The sequence below is a fragment of the Sceloporus occidentalis genome, unplaced genomic scaffold (assembly GCF_023333645.1).
Source record: "Sceloporus occidentalis isolate IW3139 unplaced genomic scaffold, rSceOcc1.0.p SCAF_236, whole genome shotgun sequence".
NCBI lineage: Eukaryota > Metazoa > Chordata > Lepidosauria > Squamata > Phrynosomatidae > Sceloporus > Sceloporus occidentalis.
The window spans coordinates 835,526-855,094 of NW_028317216.1; the positions used below are offsets into that span (position 1 = coordinate 835,526).

The 19,569-nt window shown below is 41.3% G+C and overlaps 1 protein-coding gene across 1 annotated transcript; it reads right to left on the minus strand.

The window, feature by feature from the left end:
* Positions 1-537: 537 nt before the first annotated feature.
* LOC149276501 (condensin-2 complex subunit G2-like) lies at positions 538-18,897 on the minus strand. Its single transcript, XM_089503565.1, has 27 exons — positions 18,820-18,897; positions 17,665-17,853; positions 16,465-16,579; positions 15,869-16,026; positions 15,365-15,499; positions 14,437-14,531; positions 13,171-13,240; positions 12,235-12,321; positions 11,834-11,926; positions 11,123-11,248; positions 10,675-10,854; positions 8,987-9,139; positions 8,456-8,678; positions 8,132-8,244; positions 7,786-7,959; positions 7,531-7,601; positions 7,186-7,339; positions 6,928-7,101; positions 6,095-6,211; positions 5,146-5,283; positions 4,685-4,784; positions 3,900-4,090; positions 3,589-3,732; positions 3,066-3,169; positions 2,441-2,541; positions 1,695-1,797; positions 538-589 (listed from the first exon to the last, which is right to left on the minus strand). Exons 1-27 carry the CDS (start codon positions 18,895-18,897, stop codon positions 538-540), a joined length of 3,438 nt encoding a protein of 1,145 aa, XP_089359691.1.
* Positions 18,898-19,569: the final 672 nt, after the last annotated feature.

A 19,569-nucleotide genomic window follows, 5' to 3' on the forward strand; every position in this document is an offset into this window, starting at 1 on the left:
CACACACACACAAGTTTGGGGGTCAAGAAAGTATTTGTCTCCTTTTTGAGGGGAAGTCGCTTCAATGTGAGGTGGGGGTTTTTTGTTTTGCCTTCGTCTGCATCAACGGCAAAGCTGAACCTGATGGAATTGTCTTTTTTTCAACCTAAATTGCTATGTCCATTACTATTGCAATAAAAAAGTGCTTTTTTTGTAATAAAAAATATTTTAGGCAGTTTCATTAAAAAAGCATGTTTTGTGCTATAATATTTTGTCTTTGTTACTAAATTAATGAGCATAATCTTATGATTTTTTTTTTTTTACACACATATACATTGCAAAAAATCACGCACCAGTTGTATCAAATAATAGAAGCTTTGCTGGACTGGATAACAAAAAAAAAAAGTGATTCCTGGTTTTATGCACAAAATGTATTATTGCTAGCCTTTGGGATGATAGGTGATATAAACAATACAATGTTAAAAAGTAACTTATTTTTACACAAAATCCAATATCTGTACATTTTCAGAAATATATATAAAAATAGCCTTTTTTAGCTTATTGAACCTGCAGGGTATCTAAAATCTTCATTGATGATTCATACGCAGCCCTGAAATTATATTAAAAAAAAAAAAAGGTTACGACGTGTTGTGTCGGAATACTCTTCTATTGTGCATTGATTATAAGACTATAAAGAAAATAAAAGCAATTACAGACCAGTAAGTCTTACGGCAGTCGTTGGCAAATGAACGGAAGCCATGCTAAAGGAAAGGATTGTTAAATATCTGGAAGCGACCCTGATTATAAGAATATTGAGGTAAAAAAAGAAAAAAACTTTTTCGTATTTAATAAAAGCTATGATTGAGAAAAATATATATTTTCTTATTTCCTTTTATTTGCCAACCTCCCTCCCCCCAGTAATGCAGATCTGCCCCCAGAAATGCCTTATACCCTCCTATATGCCAGTCTGCCCCATGATATGCCTTATAGCCTCCTATATGCTCTGAAAAAAACCTTGTCTTATAAATCGAGCAAATACGGTAGTTTGCTTGATCAAAAACAGCAGGGGTTTACTACTGGGAGATCCTTACAAGTTAACAATTTTTGTGACCGGGTAACTATGATAATAGACCAGGGAGGAGACGTTGATAGAACCCGTTTAGATTTCAGTAGGGCATTCGACGCCACCCCCCAAAGACGGATAAATAAAGTATTGGGACCCGTACTTTTATAAGCGATATTACAGAAGGGCTTAACGGTGCGTTATGGCTTTTTACAAAAGGTCTGCAACAGGGAAGACCTTCCAGGTGGAACAAGTCAAATGGCTTAAGTAAAATGAATGGTTGAGTGTGGCAGCTGCAGTTTGATAAATCCCAAGGCAGCATATCGGATTGGGGACACTGTTCCGTCAGCGACAAAGGAAAGGAGGAATTTAGGAGCAATTATTTTCGATGACTTAAATGTAAGCAGACGATGCAATAAAGCGAGCAGGGTGCTCGGTTGTATAGTGAGAGGCATTGGTAGCAGGGAGATCTCTGGTCTCTGGTCAGACCTCACCTAGATTACTGTGTAGAGTTCCAGAGAACCCATCTCCGGTAAGATATCGACACACCGAGAGTGTTCAGAGCACGGCAGCTTAAACGGTAAGTGGTTTGCGATATAAAAATCAGTGGGAAAGACTAATGGATCTTAATATGCACGGCAGGCATGTTTACCTTTCTCTGCTACCAATATCTTCCATGGTGACTTCACCATAATTCTTCAGTTTTCTGTATATAGTTGCAGCTATATCTTTACCAGCCGATGAGAGTTTATTACCTGATGAAACACAAACAGCCATTAAGGTAAGGTGTCTATATCATACATTGTATTGCAATCTTGCAGAATATTGGACTGCGCTTGGAAGACAGACAATCACTCAGAGGCTCCCCAGGAAGCCGATCATTCATTCAGATGTAATCCTAGCGGAGCCCCGGAGACTGAAGCCACGGGGACTACAGGCACCCCCTAAAGTTATTTCTGCCTCAGCAATAAGTAAGCATATGGAAACTGACAGTTTCCACCCAAAGTCAGCAGGAATGAGGTCCTGCTGTTTGGTCACCATTTTCAGAGATTGGTGACCTTTTGCAGACTCTGGAAATAGCCCAGACCTGAGAGTACATACAGAGGACAAACAGCACAAGCTAAATGTATTTCTTCCCTTATTATTTTAGCAGAAACAAGTTCTCAAGCATGCTATAAGACCCATCTATACCTCATTCCTTAATCTCAGACTCTCCAAACCATTTTATCCAGGCTCCTCCTCTGCATTCATTCACTTCCTCTAACACACTCACCCCATCTGTTCCTTCTTGTTCAGTACGGCACCAATTTGATTAATACGTAAAGCTGTATAAAAAGCTATATTTTAAACACAAGCAAAATTGTAAATAAGTGCTACATTCCGGTAAACATGCCTTACCTTTACGACTAACAAAAGCAATATACAAAGAGGCGGTCAAGCCCAAGATCCCTTCAACTTCCTCGGACGCGATACAGTCAGTTAGTCCTACCAAGAAGGAGCTGGGGGGGGGGGGGGGAGAGAAACGTAAATTTTGGTCGGACACTTCTTTAAGATGCTTAAATATTGATATTTATGTTCATTTTAAAATGCATTGCCATTCCAGAAACAGCTTCAGCTAAATAAAATATTTAGCATAGAGCTAATTCAGCAATATGTAGATTTACAGCGACTTCTCTGGAAGGCTTTACCCACGTTGACGTGCTGCACGGCATGAATACATGGACGTTTAGGGATAAAACCACTTTTTTGTTTGTTTTTAATTTCATCAATATTCAACAAAATGAAAGGGCATATAAAAAAATAGTAGAGACATAATCGCCCAGTATCGCCATTTGAAGTTTTGGCCAACCTTTTTGCACACCGCAACATAATGGAGCGCCCGTTAACAATCCGTCATTATAAAGGGTTAAAAGACGGCATAGTGAACTTTGTCTTACTCTCCCCAAACTGACTGGCCGCTTCCTAGAAACAGCTAAACATCGGTTTACATTGTGAGTCCTATCCTAAAATTATTCCAACTCACCTTAAAACAGTGGGCGACTTCACAACAATCGACATCAGACACCTTGAGAGAGGAGGAAGATCTGAAATGGACTCCGGCATGGCGAGCTCACTCGCATCTGGAATCTAAACGGCAAAATAATTACATTCATTATTTATATAATCACATGAAACAATAAAACTACATGAATAATGGCGTTAAAGAGTTTAAGGACCTCTAGTATGTTCGTCTTGTACTATTGATTTGTAATCTGGATTGCTCTAGATCCAATAACTAAGACAAGCAGCAACCCACAGCATGTATATAAATATAGAGGAATATTACACCTCTCCCGATGACATGATATTAGGACACAGTGCTGAGTATGCCAGTGATTAATGCGGGATCCCTATTATGGAGTCAGTTTGTGAGTCCACATTTAGCACAGAAGCCGTTACTGTAAAATTCTTCATTGCTTTTCCAATAAGTGAAAGGAAATCGTTGAATTCACTGAAATCAGCCAATATCAGCGGCCATGACAGATTTAGTGAAAACAGTAACTTACTTTGCGCAGAGCGTGACTTATTTCAACAACCACCGCGGCCATGATTGTGGAGAGCACTCCTTGGTGAATGTCCGCGCATGCGCTGTGCCAGCACTGGACTGTGTGTATAAACTCCCCGAGGGGCGCTTGCATGGACTGGAGCAGCTAAAGAGACAAAAGAGCAGAATTTAGCCGTATGGGATTTATACCGTTTATGTCTCATCACCTTCTAACGTTTGCGTAAACTTACTTTGAAAAGATTTAAATCCCCCCTCTTTTGTATAACATGAATTCTGAGACGGCCCTACGCATCTGTAGAGCCCACCGAATACCTGGAGAGCCTCCTCGTGCTGCTTCTTCAGCCGGCGAGCAACGGTCTCTAAAGCCTTGTGGAAAACCTTCTGAACAGCGTCTAGGACTTCACTTGTGTCCACGCTGCTATTACTCATCTTGTGAGCCAAACAAACTTCTGTTAGCTCTTTCAATATAGTCAAGAGTAGCGGCATGCATTCGGGACACCCGTCTACAGAAAAAATAATGAAAAACAAGATAAAAAAAACATTCCCACTGCTCCATAACCTCACAACATTTACAAATACATTCTATGCACAAGAACACCGCCTGCCATCGATACTCCCGTGCGAATATGGTCTATTCGCTAACAGGAGAGATGACCGGAGAGTTGTGTTTTCAACGCCAGCAAGTTTCTCCAGAGTGAAGGCCTGAGCTGGCCCTGTATAATGTATAGTTCAATAGGTATGGAGAAGAAATATCATGGATTTTGATATGCATGATACAGGGCCAGTCAAGCTCTTCCAGCAGCAGAAGCTCCCTGGGGTTGGAGCTTCATAACATATAGAAAAATCAAGGAGCTGAGAGAGCCCATACGATCATTTCACTGCCTTCAACTAACCGATTGTAAGCTCACAACAGCAGGGCTCTTTTCTTTTGTATCCCGCTGTGGTGGCTGCCCCAGAATCAGTGCTGCCGATATATATATCATCGAAGCTAACATTTAAGCAAAAATTTGTAATAAAAACCCTGCCTGCAGATGCGGGTTAGGAAAGCGGGACGGGGTATATGTGACTTTTGGGGAAACCTATTTCGGGACACCTACCTTTTTGCAGTATTGAGAAAATAATTTGAAGAAGCTGCGCTTGAAACTCCAGATCACCGAGGCCAACCATTAGAACATCTTTACAGACCGTTAGGTACGCCTGTTCACAGAGTAAAGACAGAGAACTGCAGATACCATTCACTTTAGCCATCAAATGCACTTTAATCCATATGATAGCCGAGTAGTCCCTTTAAATTTACATGTGCACCCCCCCCCCCCAGCAAATCCATGTTGGGGATTCTGTAGAAGTCTCCATATGCATTCGCCTCTTTCTCTGTAGATGTTCCCAGGGGTTTAACTCTGTATTGAGAGCATAGCATGCAGGCATTTGTTTCAAATGGTGCATCTTGCCTTCGGGGGGGGAAATACATTTACCAAAGATGTTTGGTAAAAGTTTCAACACAGGCCTTGTGTTATCGCAAACTATTACGGTTGTAAAAGCCCTCGATGTACCCTCTAACCTTAAGTACTTGATCGGAGATCCCACTTTGTTCCTGTGAGACGTCTGGATTACTTTCAAGGTGTGCAAGAATTTGGTTCTCGATCCATTCTCCAGTCTCTTCCAGAACAGATAAATACGTCCTCCCTTCAGAGTTAAACTGTTTTCCGAAACAAATGAAGGTTTTTCGGTTAAAAAAAAAACCACACTACGTAATAGGCAGTTATACCTTGAACACACATATTACAAAATGCATGTATATCTCTGTGCGTGCAATAACAGGACAAATACTTTATTTTCTTTTAGGAGGATTCTCAGTTAAGTCTTGTTTATCAAGTCACCCAGGAACAGATTGTGAGGAGCCATGACTAGTGTCCAGACTGGAGGAGCCAGGCTCTATTTATGCGTTGCTCTTAACGGCCCAACAATTAATGGAAGAAAAAAAACAAAAAAAAAAAAAACACACAAAAACCCCAGTTTAGAATCACTTAAGGTAAATGTTCCTTTTCATGGCAGGACAAGTGAAAATTGAGGGTATAAGGATCCCATCCCATCAATTCTAAGAATGCTATTTAGCTCTGTACTGACACGGGACCGAAAAGGGTACACGACTGCTGGCGATTTAACAGAAAGACCCCAAGAACTACATGCATGTTGGCAGAAACAGCCGTCCTCTATCGCAGCGAATTACCAGAACACCAACGGGACGCTGATTTTTAACCCCTTAAGGACAATGGGCGGTCCCTAAACCCATTGAAAACAATGCATTTTGAGCCCGTACATGTACAGGATTTGTCATTAAGGGGTTAAATAGTTAAGATTTATGATTAGGACGGTTACAAAGGGCAGGTTGACACTGACACGGTTATAATGTAGCTTTAGCTAAAATGCAGCTCCTCCGACGCGTGCTCACATCAGTATGTTCTGAGTACGCAGAATATTTATTGTCGCATACGTTTACAACGAGTTACCTTGTGCTGGAGATGGATGCTAAGCCGACAGTAAAGGCTGAAGATCCTCAGAGCCGCTCCTTCATCGATCTTTTGTGTCCCTGTCTGAGATGGCTTCATAAAGGAGCAAAGTACCTCCTGAAATAGTAAATCAATACTCAAGAGTGAACAAGGCGTTCTTCAACGTGCTTACATATTAAATATACGAAACAATGCTGGGCACATACTGAGGCACGAGGAGAAAGACTCCATTTGTTGAGGAAACACAACTCTCATTAAGCTCAGCAACTGCCAAAGAGAGAAGAGAGAGAGAGAGAGAGAGAGAGCGTGTGCGTGCGTGTGTGTGTCTCTACGCATTATAGGACATGTAACCAAAGAGCTACCTGTTGCCTGCTCCGTATTTAGGGAATATTAAAAAACTGTTACCCAACAATATTTTACAAACCCAAAGTAAAACAAATCTCTAAAAATACAGAATTAGACACAAATTAAAAACAGACACTCATCACACTTTATTAGAGGCTACAGGTGTTTAATGTAGCTTGGGAGCAGTTCAATATTAGGTATATATGATATATATGATGTTTAAGATCATATAACATGCGTGTGGGGGGAGGCCCTGTTTACTAATTAACATTAATCATTGATTTAATTCAACAGAGCATACCAGGCTTTTAGGCAGACAATGGACCAAAAACTGGACAGCAGCGATAAGGAAAAGGAATCTACTATGCCCTTTCATTCACACACACATACAGCCGTGGCGTGGAGGAAGAACATGCAGTATAGGACAAACAGTCCTCTGGCACTTCAAATATAAAATAAAAAAAAAATAAAATAAAAAAAACACGTACTTTTGCAAGTCCCAGCACTTTTAAGAGCTGGTTGAGTTTCTTTGCTTGAAGAGACAGGAGATGCTCCCGATTCACAGCGTGCGTTATTACATACTCCAGGTAATCGAGGGCCAGGTCCGGTTTACTTTCCCTTGTGTCCAGAATACGTACATGCCGCACAGAATCTTTCCTGCTCTGGGGACGGGTAGTGAAAGAATTACGTTAGATACGACACATAGTAGGGCGCAATGTCTATCACATCATAATAAAGCAAGCTACCTTTTTTTCCGGCAAAGCCTCCGAAAGCCATTCCGTTATGAGCTCCAGCAAATGGCCCACCTGCCCCCAGCGACACAAACAATCGATAAGGGTGGAATATCTCTTTTCATCTGCACCGCTCTCCAGGTTTCGCAGCTTTGACAAGACAGAACAGCTATAAAAACGAAGACGAAAAGCTTTAAGGAAGAAAAAGTAAATAGACATCAAAACAGGAGCTTAAAAAAATACTAAAACACCAAAGTACTGGGTAAAGTTAAGCCAGAACATTGACTCACAGAAGAACATGTCATGTAAAAGGGAACATGCCACATAAAAGGAGCCTCAGAGCAGAAAATAACAGAGTACCTGAATGTTGGAACAGCAGATGGGGGCATGAAGGAAGCCAAAATGATTAGTGGTACAACACAGCGATCATCCTGCAGGTGGAGAAAGAAAAAAAAAAGACTTGTGATAACGCAATATACGCAGAGCAGTTGGTGATCTCCTTGTCAATGCCAAAGCGTTCACCATTCTACATGCCCAATATCCCACAAGGTCCTGTTCAAAGAAATATTTTTACAAATATATATGAAATTCATGAGGTCAATGATGTAGGTCTACCTTAAAAACCTTAAAATAATCAGGAAGCACGGAGGCAAACTTCCGTATGGTATACTCTTTGGCCTCGTCATTTTGGTCGAGAGCTTTTCGGATACTTCTCCAAAGAATCACAACAATTTCCAGTAAACTGGCCATAGAGGCAGAGTCTTCTGTAGACAACACATTGACCAACACCTGAAGGCAACATTTTCACAAGTCAATCATAACATCCGGGGGAACAGTTAAAATTGCAGGTAGACCCCTTATACATGTCTATGGTTCTGCCGACACTTGCTCTTGTTCTACAGCTAGAATACATTTTCCATCCCCCAACAGCAGGAGTTAGCAAACGGAAGGATATCCATACACTTTTGTTCTCCTTCTCACTCCCATCTTCATCGTCATCTTCGTCGTCCTCATCTCGAACGCTACGCTGAACACAGGCGTTCAAACACCGCCGTATAGTTAGCATCAGCTTCGCTAAAGGTAAGATTGACACAGTCAGCCATTTCAGTTAAAATTAGGATTGGGTTTATTGACTAAACCCAAGGTTCTAGGCCTGAAAAGCAAAGTGAGAGCCACACAAATGCCAAGAAATGCCAGGGTCATCTTTGTTAACAGAAAGTTAGCAATTGTCAGAATTTAATGAATACATCACGGCGAGAAGACAGGCAGAAGCGGCACTTCTTACCAATATTGGTGGGGGCCGTGTGCTCAAAAGCATACTGATAAAACCTGCGTGCGGCTGCAGGGTTCATTTGGATCAAAGCGACACATCTCTCACACCACACTTCTTCTTGCTGATTAACGGGAAAGAAGGAGTTAAACAGAAGGTTTACAATCCGACGTGAAACTGGACGCGAGTCTACTTCAAGGCGAGCCAAAAGGTGCTCCATGGGACAAATCTTCCAGAACTGTAAAAAGACACAAGGACAGCCGTTCACCTTTATGATCCGTTCAAACATATGGCGCACACAATGTGTAGAGAGACGGATTTTCATACATACAAATTATTTATTCTTGCACACAATTAATATTTGCTGTATATTCAAAGGGTATGAGAAAACTAGAATTAAAGAGGGGCCTGCGTCTAGATCTAACAATAATGACCAATCTCAAATAAATACACACACATACTATATATATATATATATATATATATATATATATATATATATATATATATATATATATATATATATATATATATAATCAACAATACCTTAGCAGCCCGGACAGCCTTGACTTTAAGCAGCATGTCAACAAAAGCCACTCGCACTTTCTCCGAATTGTCGTGGAGACTGTTCTTCAAAGCCGGCAGCATCTGCTCCAGTAACGGGTGACTTAACTTGTTGTCCAGAAGTATCGGCAAACACTACAAAATTAAACAAAAAAAACATGGATCGTGTTTAGTCAGTGGTTCTTTGACTAATGCAGGAGAAAAGAAAGAGTTTGGCGAAACTGAGTAAATTAGCCGGAAATCTGGGCACCATCCGCATCCAAAAGTGAAAATATCTGATTTATGTTATAGAGGAGACCAACACACACCTCAAATATGGCAGAAGGAAGCTTATTTCACGCAACCTTTCAGATTTACAATTATCAAAGTTTTAGTTCAACTCTATTATTGGATTATCTCCTACAGAGTGGGTGCCACAGTACAGACTACAGAAAAGCTGCTATCCCTTCATAACCTAAACAAATAATCTGAGCTAATCCAACATCACCCTTAATAATAAACGTGAAACAAAGTGGAAGTAGTTTTAGGGTAAACCAGCAAGAAAGACGGAACTAAAAATGAGGAATTCTTTTGGGAAGGCCACCAACGGCACACAAAAAGTGAACTTTAGATATCGGGCGTTAAGGCAAGATTTTGGAATTTGCCATTTTTTTTTGGTCGTAACTTTCAGAACTTCTGTTGACCAATTTGCTCTGGATCAGGGCTGCATCAGGTTAAAGCCCAACCGGCAGATATGCCAACAGATGAGATTTGGCCATTGAGGTTTTACGTGCAGTTAGCAAGTGCTTGAAACACCCCCCCCCCCATTGAGGTTTCTGCCTTTTGCAGACAATGCAAAATATATAACCAAATGAAAAAGGCTGCTAATAAAACACCTACCACTCCTCTTACTACGCATAAGCAGAGTTCATGATAAAGTAGAGAGATGTACGCTATTGGGGACTGAAGAGCTGAACAAAAAAGTATGGAGCAAGTAAAGTGAAATCAATCAGATGTGGAAATACAGATCATGTATTTCTATAAATGCCTATAGTTTGATATTATTTGATTGTTATTATTCAATCATCTCCCTTATATTAGAGACATTTAAACATTTTGCAGGAATGACAAACGTTGCTTAATCCTCCCTATTCCACTCGTGAAAAGACAGCATAAGCTAGAGAGAAGGAAAAAAGCTGGCGTTCCATTCTGCCAGAGCTCCCCAGCATCTGCTTCGGCGTTCCTTCTGCCAGATCCCGTTCAAACTTTCTTTGTGTCATATCCTTGTTTTATACGGTATTCAAGCTCCGCTTCAGTGGCTACTTTTTAAGTAACTGTATAGTACGACAAGCAAAGCTTAACTGTTTAAAGCGCCCATTAGGCCACTTAGGAGGTTGATGACCTGTTATAGGTCAGAAATAAAAGTGATCAAATCATGATAATGGCTTTGATTATGGATGTGATATTGTTGTCATGTTCAGTAAGGTAAAGGTTTAGGTACAGCTGGTGTCCAAAACAAAAACAAAAAAGACTTTTGCTGGGTTTTGCCTTTTTTTTTTTTTTATCAATATTGTCACATTTCGTTTGGTTGATGTAAGAACAGTAAGCACGATAATGTGCGGAATAACCAGCTTGCGAGATAACCGTCTTCCTTAAAGAACGCTACAAAAATAAATGATGATTGTACTCGCCTTAAAAACCGAGCAGCGCACATCAGCGGAGCTGACATCGGAGGCCAGATCGCAGAGTATCTTTTTCAGAAGATCCGTCAGGATTGATGGTGGAATCATCTCCCAGTACTTGGTTGTTATTCTACAGACGCCTAGGACTCCTGTGGAGCGCACAAGTGCCTGAGGGTCCTCTAAAAGACCCTAGAATAAAACAAAATTGCATATAAATCATACACATGCATACATGGACACAGTTTAAATGCCTTTGTTTTTATACTAATACACCAGTTTTCTGTCTACGCCTTTCCCCCTGGACACTATAGAAAACATCAGATCTCCCGAAATAGTGTGCAGGTAGGTAAGCCCCCTTCGTCTGTACAACATCACACCGTTTCACTAAACCTAATGCAGACTCCAATTCAGTTTCGATCTGAATTGAAACACTGCACGTCAAAGTGTATTTCCTTACAAAAAGTTCCTCAAACTGCTTCTGGATCTCATTGTCCACGTCTTCATGGTTTAGGTTTGGATCCCGGACCGGAAACGCTTCGATGAACAACAAGGCAGAGTTGGACCGAACTTCAGAGTTTCTGGCCTGCTTGGGCAAAAATAAACAAAATTGCATCAATAATGTGTCCTTTATAAACATTTGTAAACGCAGATCTATTTTCTAGTTCAGACATCGGTTCAGTAATGGTTAACCTTTAATAAAAATGTTGTAGGCAACAATCCCAAGATGTTCTGTGAGTTGTCTGTCTGAGAATTATGGGAAATGTAGTCCATAACAGCTGGAGAACTAAAGCGCAGCCATTTCTAGATCGGCTCAATGTATGGCCGTGTGAAGAAGATATACTTTATTTTGCTGCGTCGATACATTTGGCTACTTGCAGCAAAGCTACTGAAAAACCAAGCTCAAAATGTAAATATATAAAATAGCTTAAAAAAAGATAATTTAGGTAAAAACCAAAACCTAATATAGGAGACAGTTCTGTATATCATCACAGGACATATAGTGGAATGGGATCAGCCTAGAGGCGTCTCTGAAATCGGCAGTTTTCCAGTTACTCGTTTGTGGCTATAGCCCAAAACAGTTGGAAATATCAATAAATACAGAAAAACACTATTTAGCATAAAATTTTTAAGTAATGGTTAATAGATATGTAAACGTTCAAATAATCACCTTTAGACCACGCCAGAGGATAGGCTGGTAGAGTCTGCAGAGCATCTCCTCCACGCCCTGCCGCAGCTTCTGCTTGTGGAGGTAACTCAGCACCTCGGAGCAAAAATCACAAACGGAATTAGATGCGATGCAAACAACCATATAAAACCAAATAAATTACAAGAAAATCGTTGGGAGGAAAGGGAATGAGTAGGAGGCACGGTGCGAGAGCGGGATAGGAAATAATAGCTAGCGTTACTATGCCGTGTGATATCAAAGCAGGAGATGAGAAGAAAAAACAAAAAAAACAAAAAACAAAAAAAAAAACAGACCAGCCGGGGGTTTGAAGTCCACAAAACGGCTCTGCAATTCCTAAAACGAGACATCTTTTGCTCAACTGTGTATTAAGAGTCACCGCATACCTCTCGCACTTTGGGATGCACCGGAGATTTCCGCGGCAGATAAACGCCGTGATGCATGAAGTCCTGAATGCAGCCGTATTCAATCGTCTAAAATCGGAATATAAAACAGGAAATGAAACCAAACCGCTGAATGAAGTCAACAGCTGGGATGGCCGGCTCACCCGGCTCGGACAGTGACCAAACACGATCGCGGATAGACAGCAAGTTTCATTCTCTGCAGGTACCTCGTTGGACGTTCTTCTTCACTAATGCTTATTTTAGATGCTGTTTTTGTTAACAATAAAACCCTTTTGGAGTTTATTCACTAAAGGCGAGTTTATCAGAAGAGTTTGCATGAGAGCTGTGATTTTAATCCTCATGCTTCACTATTCATTATGAAGGGTCCAACACTGGTAGATGTTTCCAGTGTGAAAGGCTGAGCCGGCCCTGTATACTGTATAATTCAATGTATATGGAGACTGCCCATTTTACAATACATTATTCAGTGTCAATCATGGTCTTGAAGAATCTCACTGGGGTTGGACCCGCCAAATGTATAGTAAAGTTTAGGAGTTAGATAGATAACTCTCCCATTAGTGAATAGATCCCTGAACGTCTAAATGCAGCATCAGGGTGTTGGTTCTCTTTCGGACCCAACAGCCAAAAAGCAAACCATGCAGAATAACGTCTAGCCTCCTTTAAGCGTTACATGTATCCGAGATATCTCAGTGATGATTCTGGATAGTTCTCAAGCCACCAGGATAGCCGGGAGCTCCAAGCTGCGCATGTGAGAGTAAGTAGAAGCACAGAAGTACTACAGCAGCACAAACTCTAATGCATAACCAGCCACGTGCTTAAGGTGACGAACAAAAATTCTATAAATTACAGAATAATGTTGCTTTTATATGTATGGCAACATTATGCAAACACAGTAAAAAAGGTTGGAAATTATAATACCTGTAAAATATCTCCGGATGCCTTGTTCCAGGCTCTGAAGTAAATTTCTGCAATGTGCGACATGAGGGATCTGTGTAAAAAAAAAAAAAAAGTTAAAAGTAATACATACACACATATATATATATATATATATATATATATACACACATAATATATATATATATACCGTATTGGCTCGGATATAGGCCGCCCCCGTATATAAGCCGCACCCTAAAAGTTTGGTGCTTTTTTAAAGAAAAAGTTTTTTTCTTTAAAAAAGCACCAAAAAAACATGCTGCCACTCTGCCCCCCCCCCCCGAGATATGCTGCCACTGCCCCCCCCCCGAGATGTGCTGCCACTGTCCCCCCCCCCGAGATGTGCTGCCACTGTCCCCCCCCCCGAGATGTGCTGCCACTGTCCCCCCCCCCCCCGAGATGTGCTGCCACTGTCCCCGTCCCCCCCCCCCGAGATGTGCTGCCACTGTCCTCCTCACTTACCGGAGCAGACTCCCGGGTGTCTTGCGGGGCCGGCAGAGGACATCTACGCAATACGCGTATACAACTTCCGTAGAGGTAAAACGCTCGATGCACTTAGACAACCTCCCGTGCCAGCACCCCCCCCCCCCGTGGAAAGTGCTGGCAGGGGAGGCTGTCTGAGCGTATCGGGGAGTAGGATGCAGGTCCCCTGCACCGCTGCGGGGGATCTGTATCCTAACCCTGCTGCCTGCCCGGTGCTCGGGACTGCATGTCCCTAGACCCCGAATATAGGCCGCACCCCCACTTTAAAAACTTAAAGTGGGGGAAAAAAGTGCGGCCTATATTCGAGCCAATACGGTATATACACACACACATATATATATATATATATATATATATATTCAGAGAAATGCGTCAGGAAATTTAAACGGGCAGAAATGCTGCAGCTATGAAGGGAAACGTTATTAACTTTCCGGTTTTGTGGACAAGAGCAAATTAATGTTTGGTGCATTAAATAAACGTTGACAATACGTGCGACCCGAGACAATCAGCTAATGTCATCTACTAAAGGAATAGCAGGAGCTTTAAACATAAGAGATAAGGTAATGTTCTGCAACCAAGAATTAGAAACAGGGGGGGGGGGTCACCAAAAACACCCAAAAAACAGTATTTTAAATCTCAGTGCAGGGCAGTTAATGATAATAATGGCGTCCCACAATGGAAACGATTGGGTCAGCCTTTTTTGTTTTTGCAGCTCTTGAGATATTACGCAGAAAAGGTAAAGTTTATAAATAATATGCCATAACTCACTTCGGTAAACACTGCATCTGGTTCTTAACGGTCCCATGGATCATTTTAATGAAACCGACGTCCCAGCTGAAAAGAAAGCTGAGAAATCTTCTGCCCTAATTGAAGAAAAAAAACAACAAAAATCGTTAAATACCTCCTTTACAGAAAATTAAAGCGTTTTGGTCGTTGAAAATAAGCAGCAAAAAAAAAAACTTAAATATTTTCTTCACATACATTATTGAATTATGTAGCACCTAAAGGGAAGAGTACAGTAAGGGATTTCAGCGTGCCGGCATGGAAAATTACTTCTTTGGCCACGGGTGGGTAGCTGACACTTTTTTTTTTACGTAAACAATTTAGACTATTTACTAAAGAGGGAGTTGGCAGATTAGTTGACAATTTAAGGTTCTAAAGTCACTATTAATTACAAAGTACCAACATTAGCAAGTATCTCTATTGTAAAGGGAAGAGATGACCCATATATTCGAATGTGTATGGAGAGTTTACTGATTTACCTATGCATTAGACAGGGCTAGCCAAGCGTTTCATGCAGCAGACGATTAATGGGACTGGCCCTTCATAATGAATAGTGAAGTCCATGAGTTGAAAGCACAGCTCTCCTGCAAACTCGCCATTAAGTGAATAAACCTCAATGTTTAACAAATATTTTTAAAAAGCCATTAAATGATCAGCCAGCCTAGAAGTGGTGGGGCAGCCATACCCTGGGATACATCATGTTCTTAACAGAAAAAAAGGCAAAGCCAACATTGGAAATACATGAAAAGCCACTGTATGGTTTCCTTTAAAATAGTTTTGACCAACGTCACCTTTAAAATGTTTACAGAGAATTTGTTTCCTTAAAAAAAAAAAAAAAGAAAAAAAAAGTGAAAAGAAAAAAACAAACAAAAAAAACCAAAAACAACAATGCGGAGCCAAGGGAACGAGTTACCTCTTCTTTTTTAATATGATTGATGCTCATGAAACACTGGAGTAACAAATCCTTCACGTCATTACTCTCTGCCAAGTTGTAATCGAAGCTCAGGAGGGACGGGTGTAGATGCCACAAGCGAGCAATGTCAGCCACCTTGTGAACATTGAAAACATTACATTAGTGACAAGCAAGGGCATTTAGTCCAACAATAGCACCAAGTAGTAGTAGTGAAGACACAACCAGTAGTACAGTAGAGATGGGCGACATGTGCACCGTTATTCAATTATTTTATTTTTTAATCTTCTAAACTGGAACCAAGACAGGGAAGCAAACCGACATATTGTTTTAACTGCAAACAGAAGCTCATGAACCGTGTAACTGTATACAACAGCCATTAGCAGGACGAAACGGCGCTAAAGACGAGAGTAAAGCTGCCCTGAATGTGGGGGAATTATCCTGCCTGCACAGAAGCTTGAAAGAGTTAATATGAAATGTTGGGATTTATTTATTTTTAACACGTACCACGCACTTTGCTCCAAGTGATTTTGTTAGGAGCAAGAGAAACGCACTTTTGCCAAACTCTTCTTTCCCTTCCAACCCTTTCTCCCACCAAGCCTCACATAGGTGCTGAATGGCAAGACGCGCAGCATTTTCAGACTTTGGCACAGCTTGTAAAATACCTGTAGAAACAGAATTGCACAGATCAGCTTCATTCATTGCTTTCAATCAGAAAAGAAACACACAAACTTGACAATTGGTTTACTGTTGGGACCACAAATGCTTTCAATCTATTTTACCTTCTTCAATCACAGTCCAAAAAAACTACTAATGGACCAAAAATGTATAGAAACAATAAATTCTTGGCCAGATTTGAGCTTTCAAATGAAATTTGGTTGTATTTATACAGAGCGAGTGGAAGGTTATCTTTATTCTCATATATTTGAACATTTAACTAGTAAGCTGTTTTCACATTTTTTCATCTCTAAGGTCAATAAAGCTTATGTCACGTTACACATTTTTCTATGTTGGCCCAATAAGAGGCATCAAGTTGACTAAAGACTCGATTTCAAAAGAGCAGCAGAGAGAATAGCAACCGATGTATTAAACAAAAAGCTCACCGTTGAGTATAGCTGCACATTCTAGGAGAGCTCCATAGCCGACATCTTCATCTACTACATACACAGAGGCTGCGGCAACGATTGCCACGCCATGAATAACAGACATCGCGTGTTTCTGCAAGAGAAAAATAGTTTGCGCTGCATTATTAGTACATGTATAATCTCCTATGCAGAACATTGTAAATGCAGAATAGCAGCAATAGAAGATGGATATGATAACAGTAACGTTCGAAACATGGACTGGACAGCCAACAAGATTTGGGGTTGCGCAAAAAGGCAAAATTGAAGTTTGTCTTTATATATCTGGTAGAAAATAAAACCGGGCAGCAATTCAAGACCAGTTTGTTGATCGCCTCTAAGCTCTTTTAAAACGGACGTCCGCTGGCATGCAGTGTGTGGCGGATGTTGACACCCCTTTTAGGTGCAGTAGATCGTTTTCTGCACCCGTCTGAAGTCATGACGGTCCTGGCACGTCTTTTGCCGTTAGCCGTTTGTTTTCACGTGACATGCCAGACCGTCAACTGTCATCAAGGGGTTAAAGACTATTTCCCCACCGCCAGGAAAAGCATTACTAGAGCATTTAATGCAATTTTATTGCCTATGATGCCTTTTCACATTGCATATTGCTGTCAGCCCAGGGCAGTGGTATATTTACCTTTAGGGTCACTCTAGGGTAGAGTCCCCCATTGCCGCCAACCTCTGTGGTCGGCTCTCTGGTATACTAACAGGTGCAAAGCCTTTGAGAAGCGGACTGTCGGGATATTAAATTACAGCGCCTTTTCCTGAAGCCAGCACAGCCTCCATAGTGTAAACAGGTAGTTGGGTAGATCAAAGATTTCCCTTGTAATTGGCCCATTGTTCTTCAGGACAGTGGGGGTCTGGTTCCCCAAGATGGCGGTCTGCCCCCCCCCCCCAAGAGGGCCAGCCACTCCCCTGGACCTGCCACCTTTAGGCTGGGATTTGTCACTGAGCCAAGGGGACATTTGTAAACATGATTTCTGGACTCTACCTGTGTCTGAGTAGTGCTGCCAGTACGGATTATTGTATGTTTATTGGTATTTTAGAAAATAATGTAACTATTAGTAGGGTGATATTCTGAACCTAGAGAAGGGTCAGTCTCCTCACTAAAGCAATGCCAGCTTCGGGGAGACAGTTTGTCACCCAACGATCAGTGTGCGGCAGCACAGCGAGTTTCTTTACCACATCTGATGTGCTTTCTACTTCCATATCATCATCGCTGTCATCGTCTATTTTCTGCCATCCTTCCACCGGATTTGCCACCAAGGTCTCTGTCAGCAAAGTCTTCAGCTTCGCCCATAATTCTTCCTTTTGTTTCCTTGGCAACTCTTGCAGTAATTCACCCAAATCAAAAGGATCCGACGCGTCTTTCTGTACAAGATTTTGAAAAAGAGTCGTGACCAAAAAAAAACAGGATCGGAGAAGACGTTAAATGTTAATCCTCTTTGTTTTAATCTTTCGGTTCTAAAATTATATATAAACAAATTTACATGGACTACTGAACAATTTATAAAATTAGTTTTCATTTTATTCATATTCTACACTTTCAAGGCACGATACAAACACTGAGCTTCTATGACGCTATCAACAGCTGTAGAGCTTATGGGTTTTGGTTACATTATGGTATTCAACGGTAACAAACAATGAAGTTCACGCAATCGACTGAAAGACCTTGGCTCGGCTTTGACATTTATCGTATTCAGCCAACCTCAAAAAACGTAGATGTCACGACTGCACAGTGAATGATCACGGGACGTAGCACAGCGACCCCGCTGAGAAGTCGGCTTCTTATGGACACACAAACTTGCTCTTTAGAGAGACAGGTAATATGTCCAGCCCCTGAACCCCCAGGGGCTAGGAAGTATTTCTTGGTTGATCCAGTGCCTGGCCATTGCTGGTAAGAGTGTTTTGGATCAACTACTTGTCTAAGCTCAAATTTGTGGTCACCGTCTAAGACAGGGGTTCTCAAACTGCGGCCCTCCAGCTGCTGCAGGACTACATCTCCCATACTCCTCAGCCAGCCCCTTAGCTGAAGGAGCATTATGGGAGATGTAGTCCTGCAGCAGCTGGAGGGCCGCAGTTTGAGAACCCCTGGTCTAAGACATGAAAAAACCCTACATTGAAAACAATAGTTTATCAAATGAGAAGTGTTTTCTTTCTAAGTCTTTATCATAAATCCGTGTGGGTCTTAACCCTGTAAACGTTTTAACTAATGGAGGTAACGGCTTGAAGCAGGGATTTGGCAGCCTCTGCCATAAGACGAACGCGTTTAGGAGGAGGATGCGGCAGCAAAAATGATCTTATGAGCAAATCACTGTCATTTTCACAAACACTTACATGAAGTTGAATGAAGTTTAAGAACGCTTCGACGGAATCCTTAGCAGTGGCTTGCAGAAACGCCTCACGCTTTGACATCTTCAACGGTTATTCCTAAAGCGAAAAAACAAAGACATATTATAGCCGTTTAAGGTTAAAGAGAACGGAGGTGCCAATAATATTGCATGTAAAAATCAGCGTGGCTCTGAGATCTAACCCTCCAGTGATATAAAAGCATCTCCCCGTCACACCCGGGTTCCCAAAAAAAGCGATGTCTTTGATACCACAATGATAATGACCCCAAACGTGGGCATCTGCAAAAAGCTCTCCCATTTATATTAATGCGAGGGAATAATTGCCACTAGCTGGCAGAAGGAGTGGAAGCAGGGTGCACTACAGCTCTGGAGTGCGTATATTTTTTTGCAACTAAAAAATACATAAAAATTAAAAAAAAAAAAAAACCATTAAGTATTTTAACATGCATTCTTTATTTCTGGGCACTTTCAATAAGAGCCGACGCTGAGATTCTTTAAATAGCAACCCTTTAATGCCTTACTATATAGATAGAGCGACTTGTCAAATGTGTTACCCAATCGACTCCAATACCGGTCGCCATGGAAACCCTGACTTATTTAAAGATACGCTTCATTGAGTAACATCCATTGAAACAGGGACATCATCCATAACATACGGGTAGCAGAATCACTAATTAGTGTTAGACGTCATCAGATCAGAGCGTGAACGAGTCGCCTCCAGACTGCGTGACACAAG

Bases quoted from the DNA above. Each gene is read 5' to 3' on its own strand.
- LOC149276501 (XM_089503565.1), bottom strand. From the start codon at position 18,897: ATGTCAAAGCGTGAGGCGTTTCTGCAAGCCACTGCTAAGGATTCCGTC. The intron at 16,580-17,664 runs GTAAAGAAACTC...TTTCTCTTGCAG, and splicing joins TAGAAAGCACATCAGATGTG to AAACACGCGATGTCTGTTAT. The intron at 11,249-11,833 runs GTGATTATTTGA...TTGCCCAAGCAG, and splicing joins TCCTCTGGCGTGGTCTAAAG to GCCAGAAACTCTGAAGTTCG.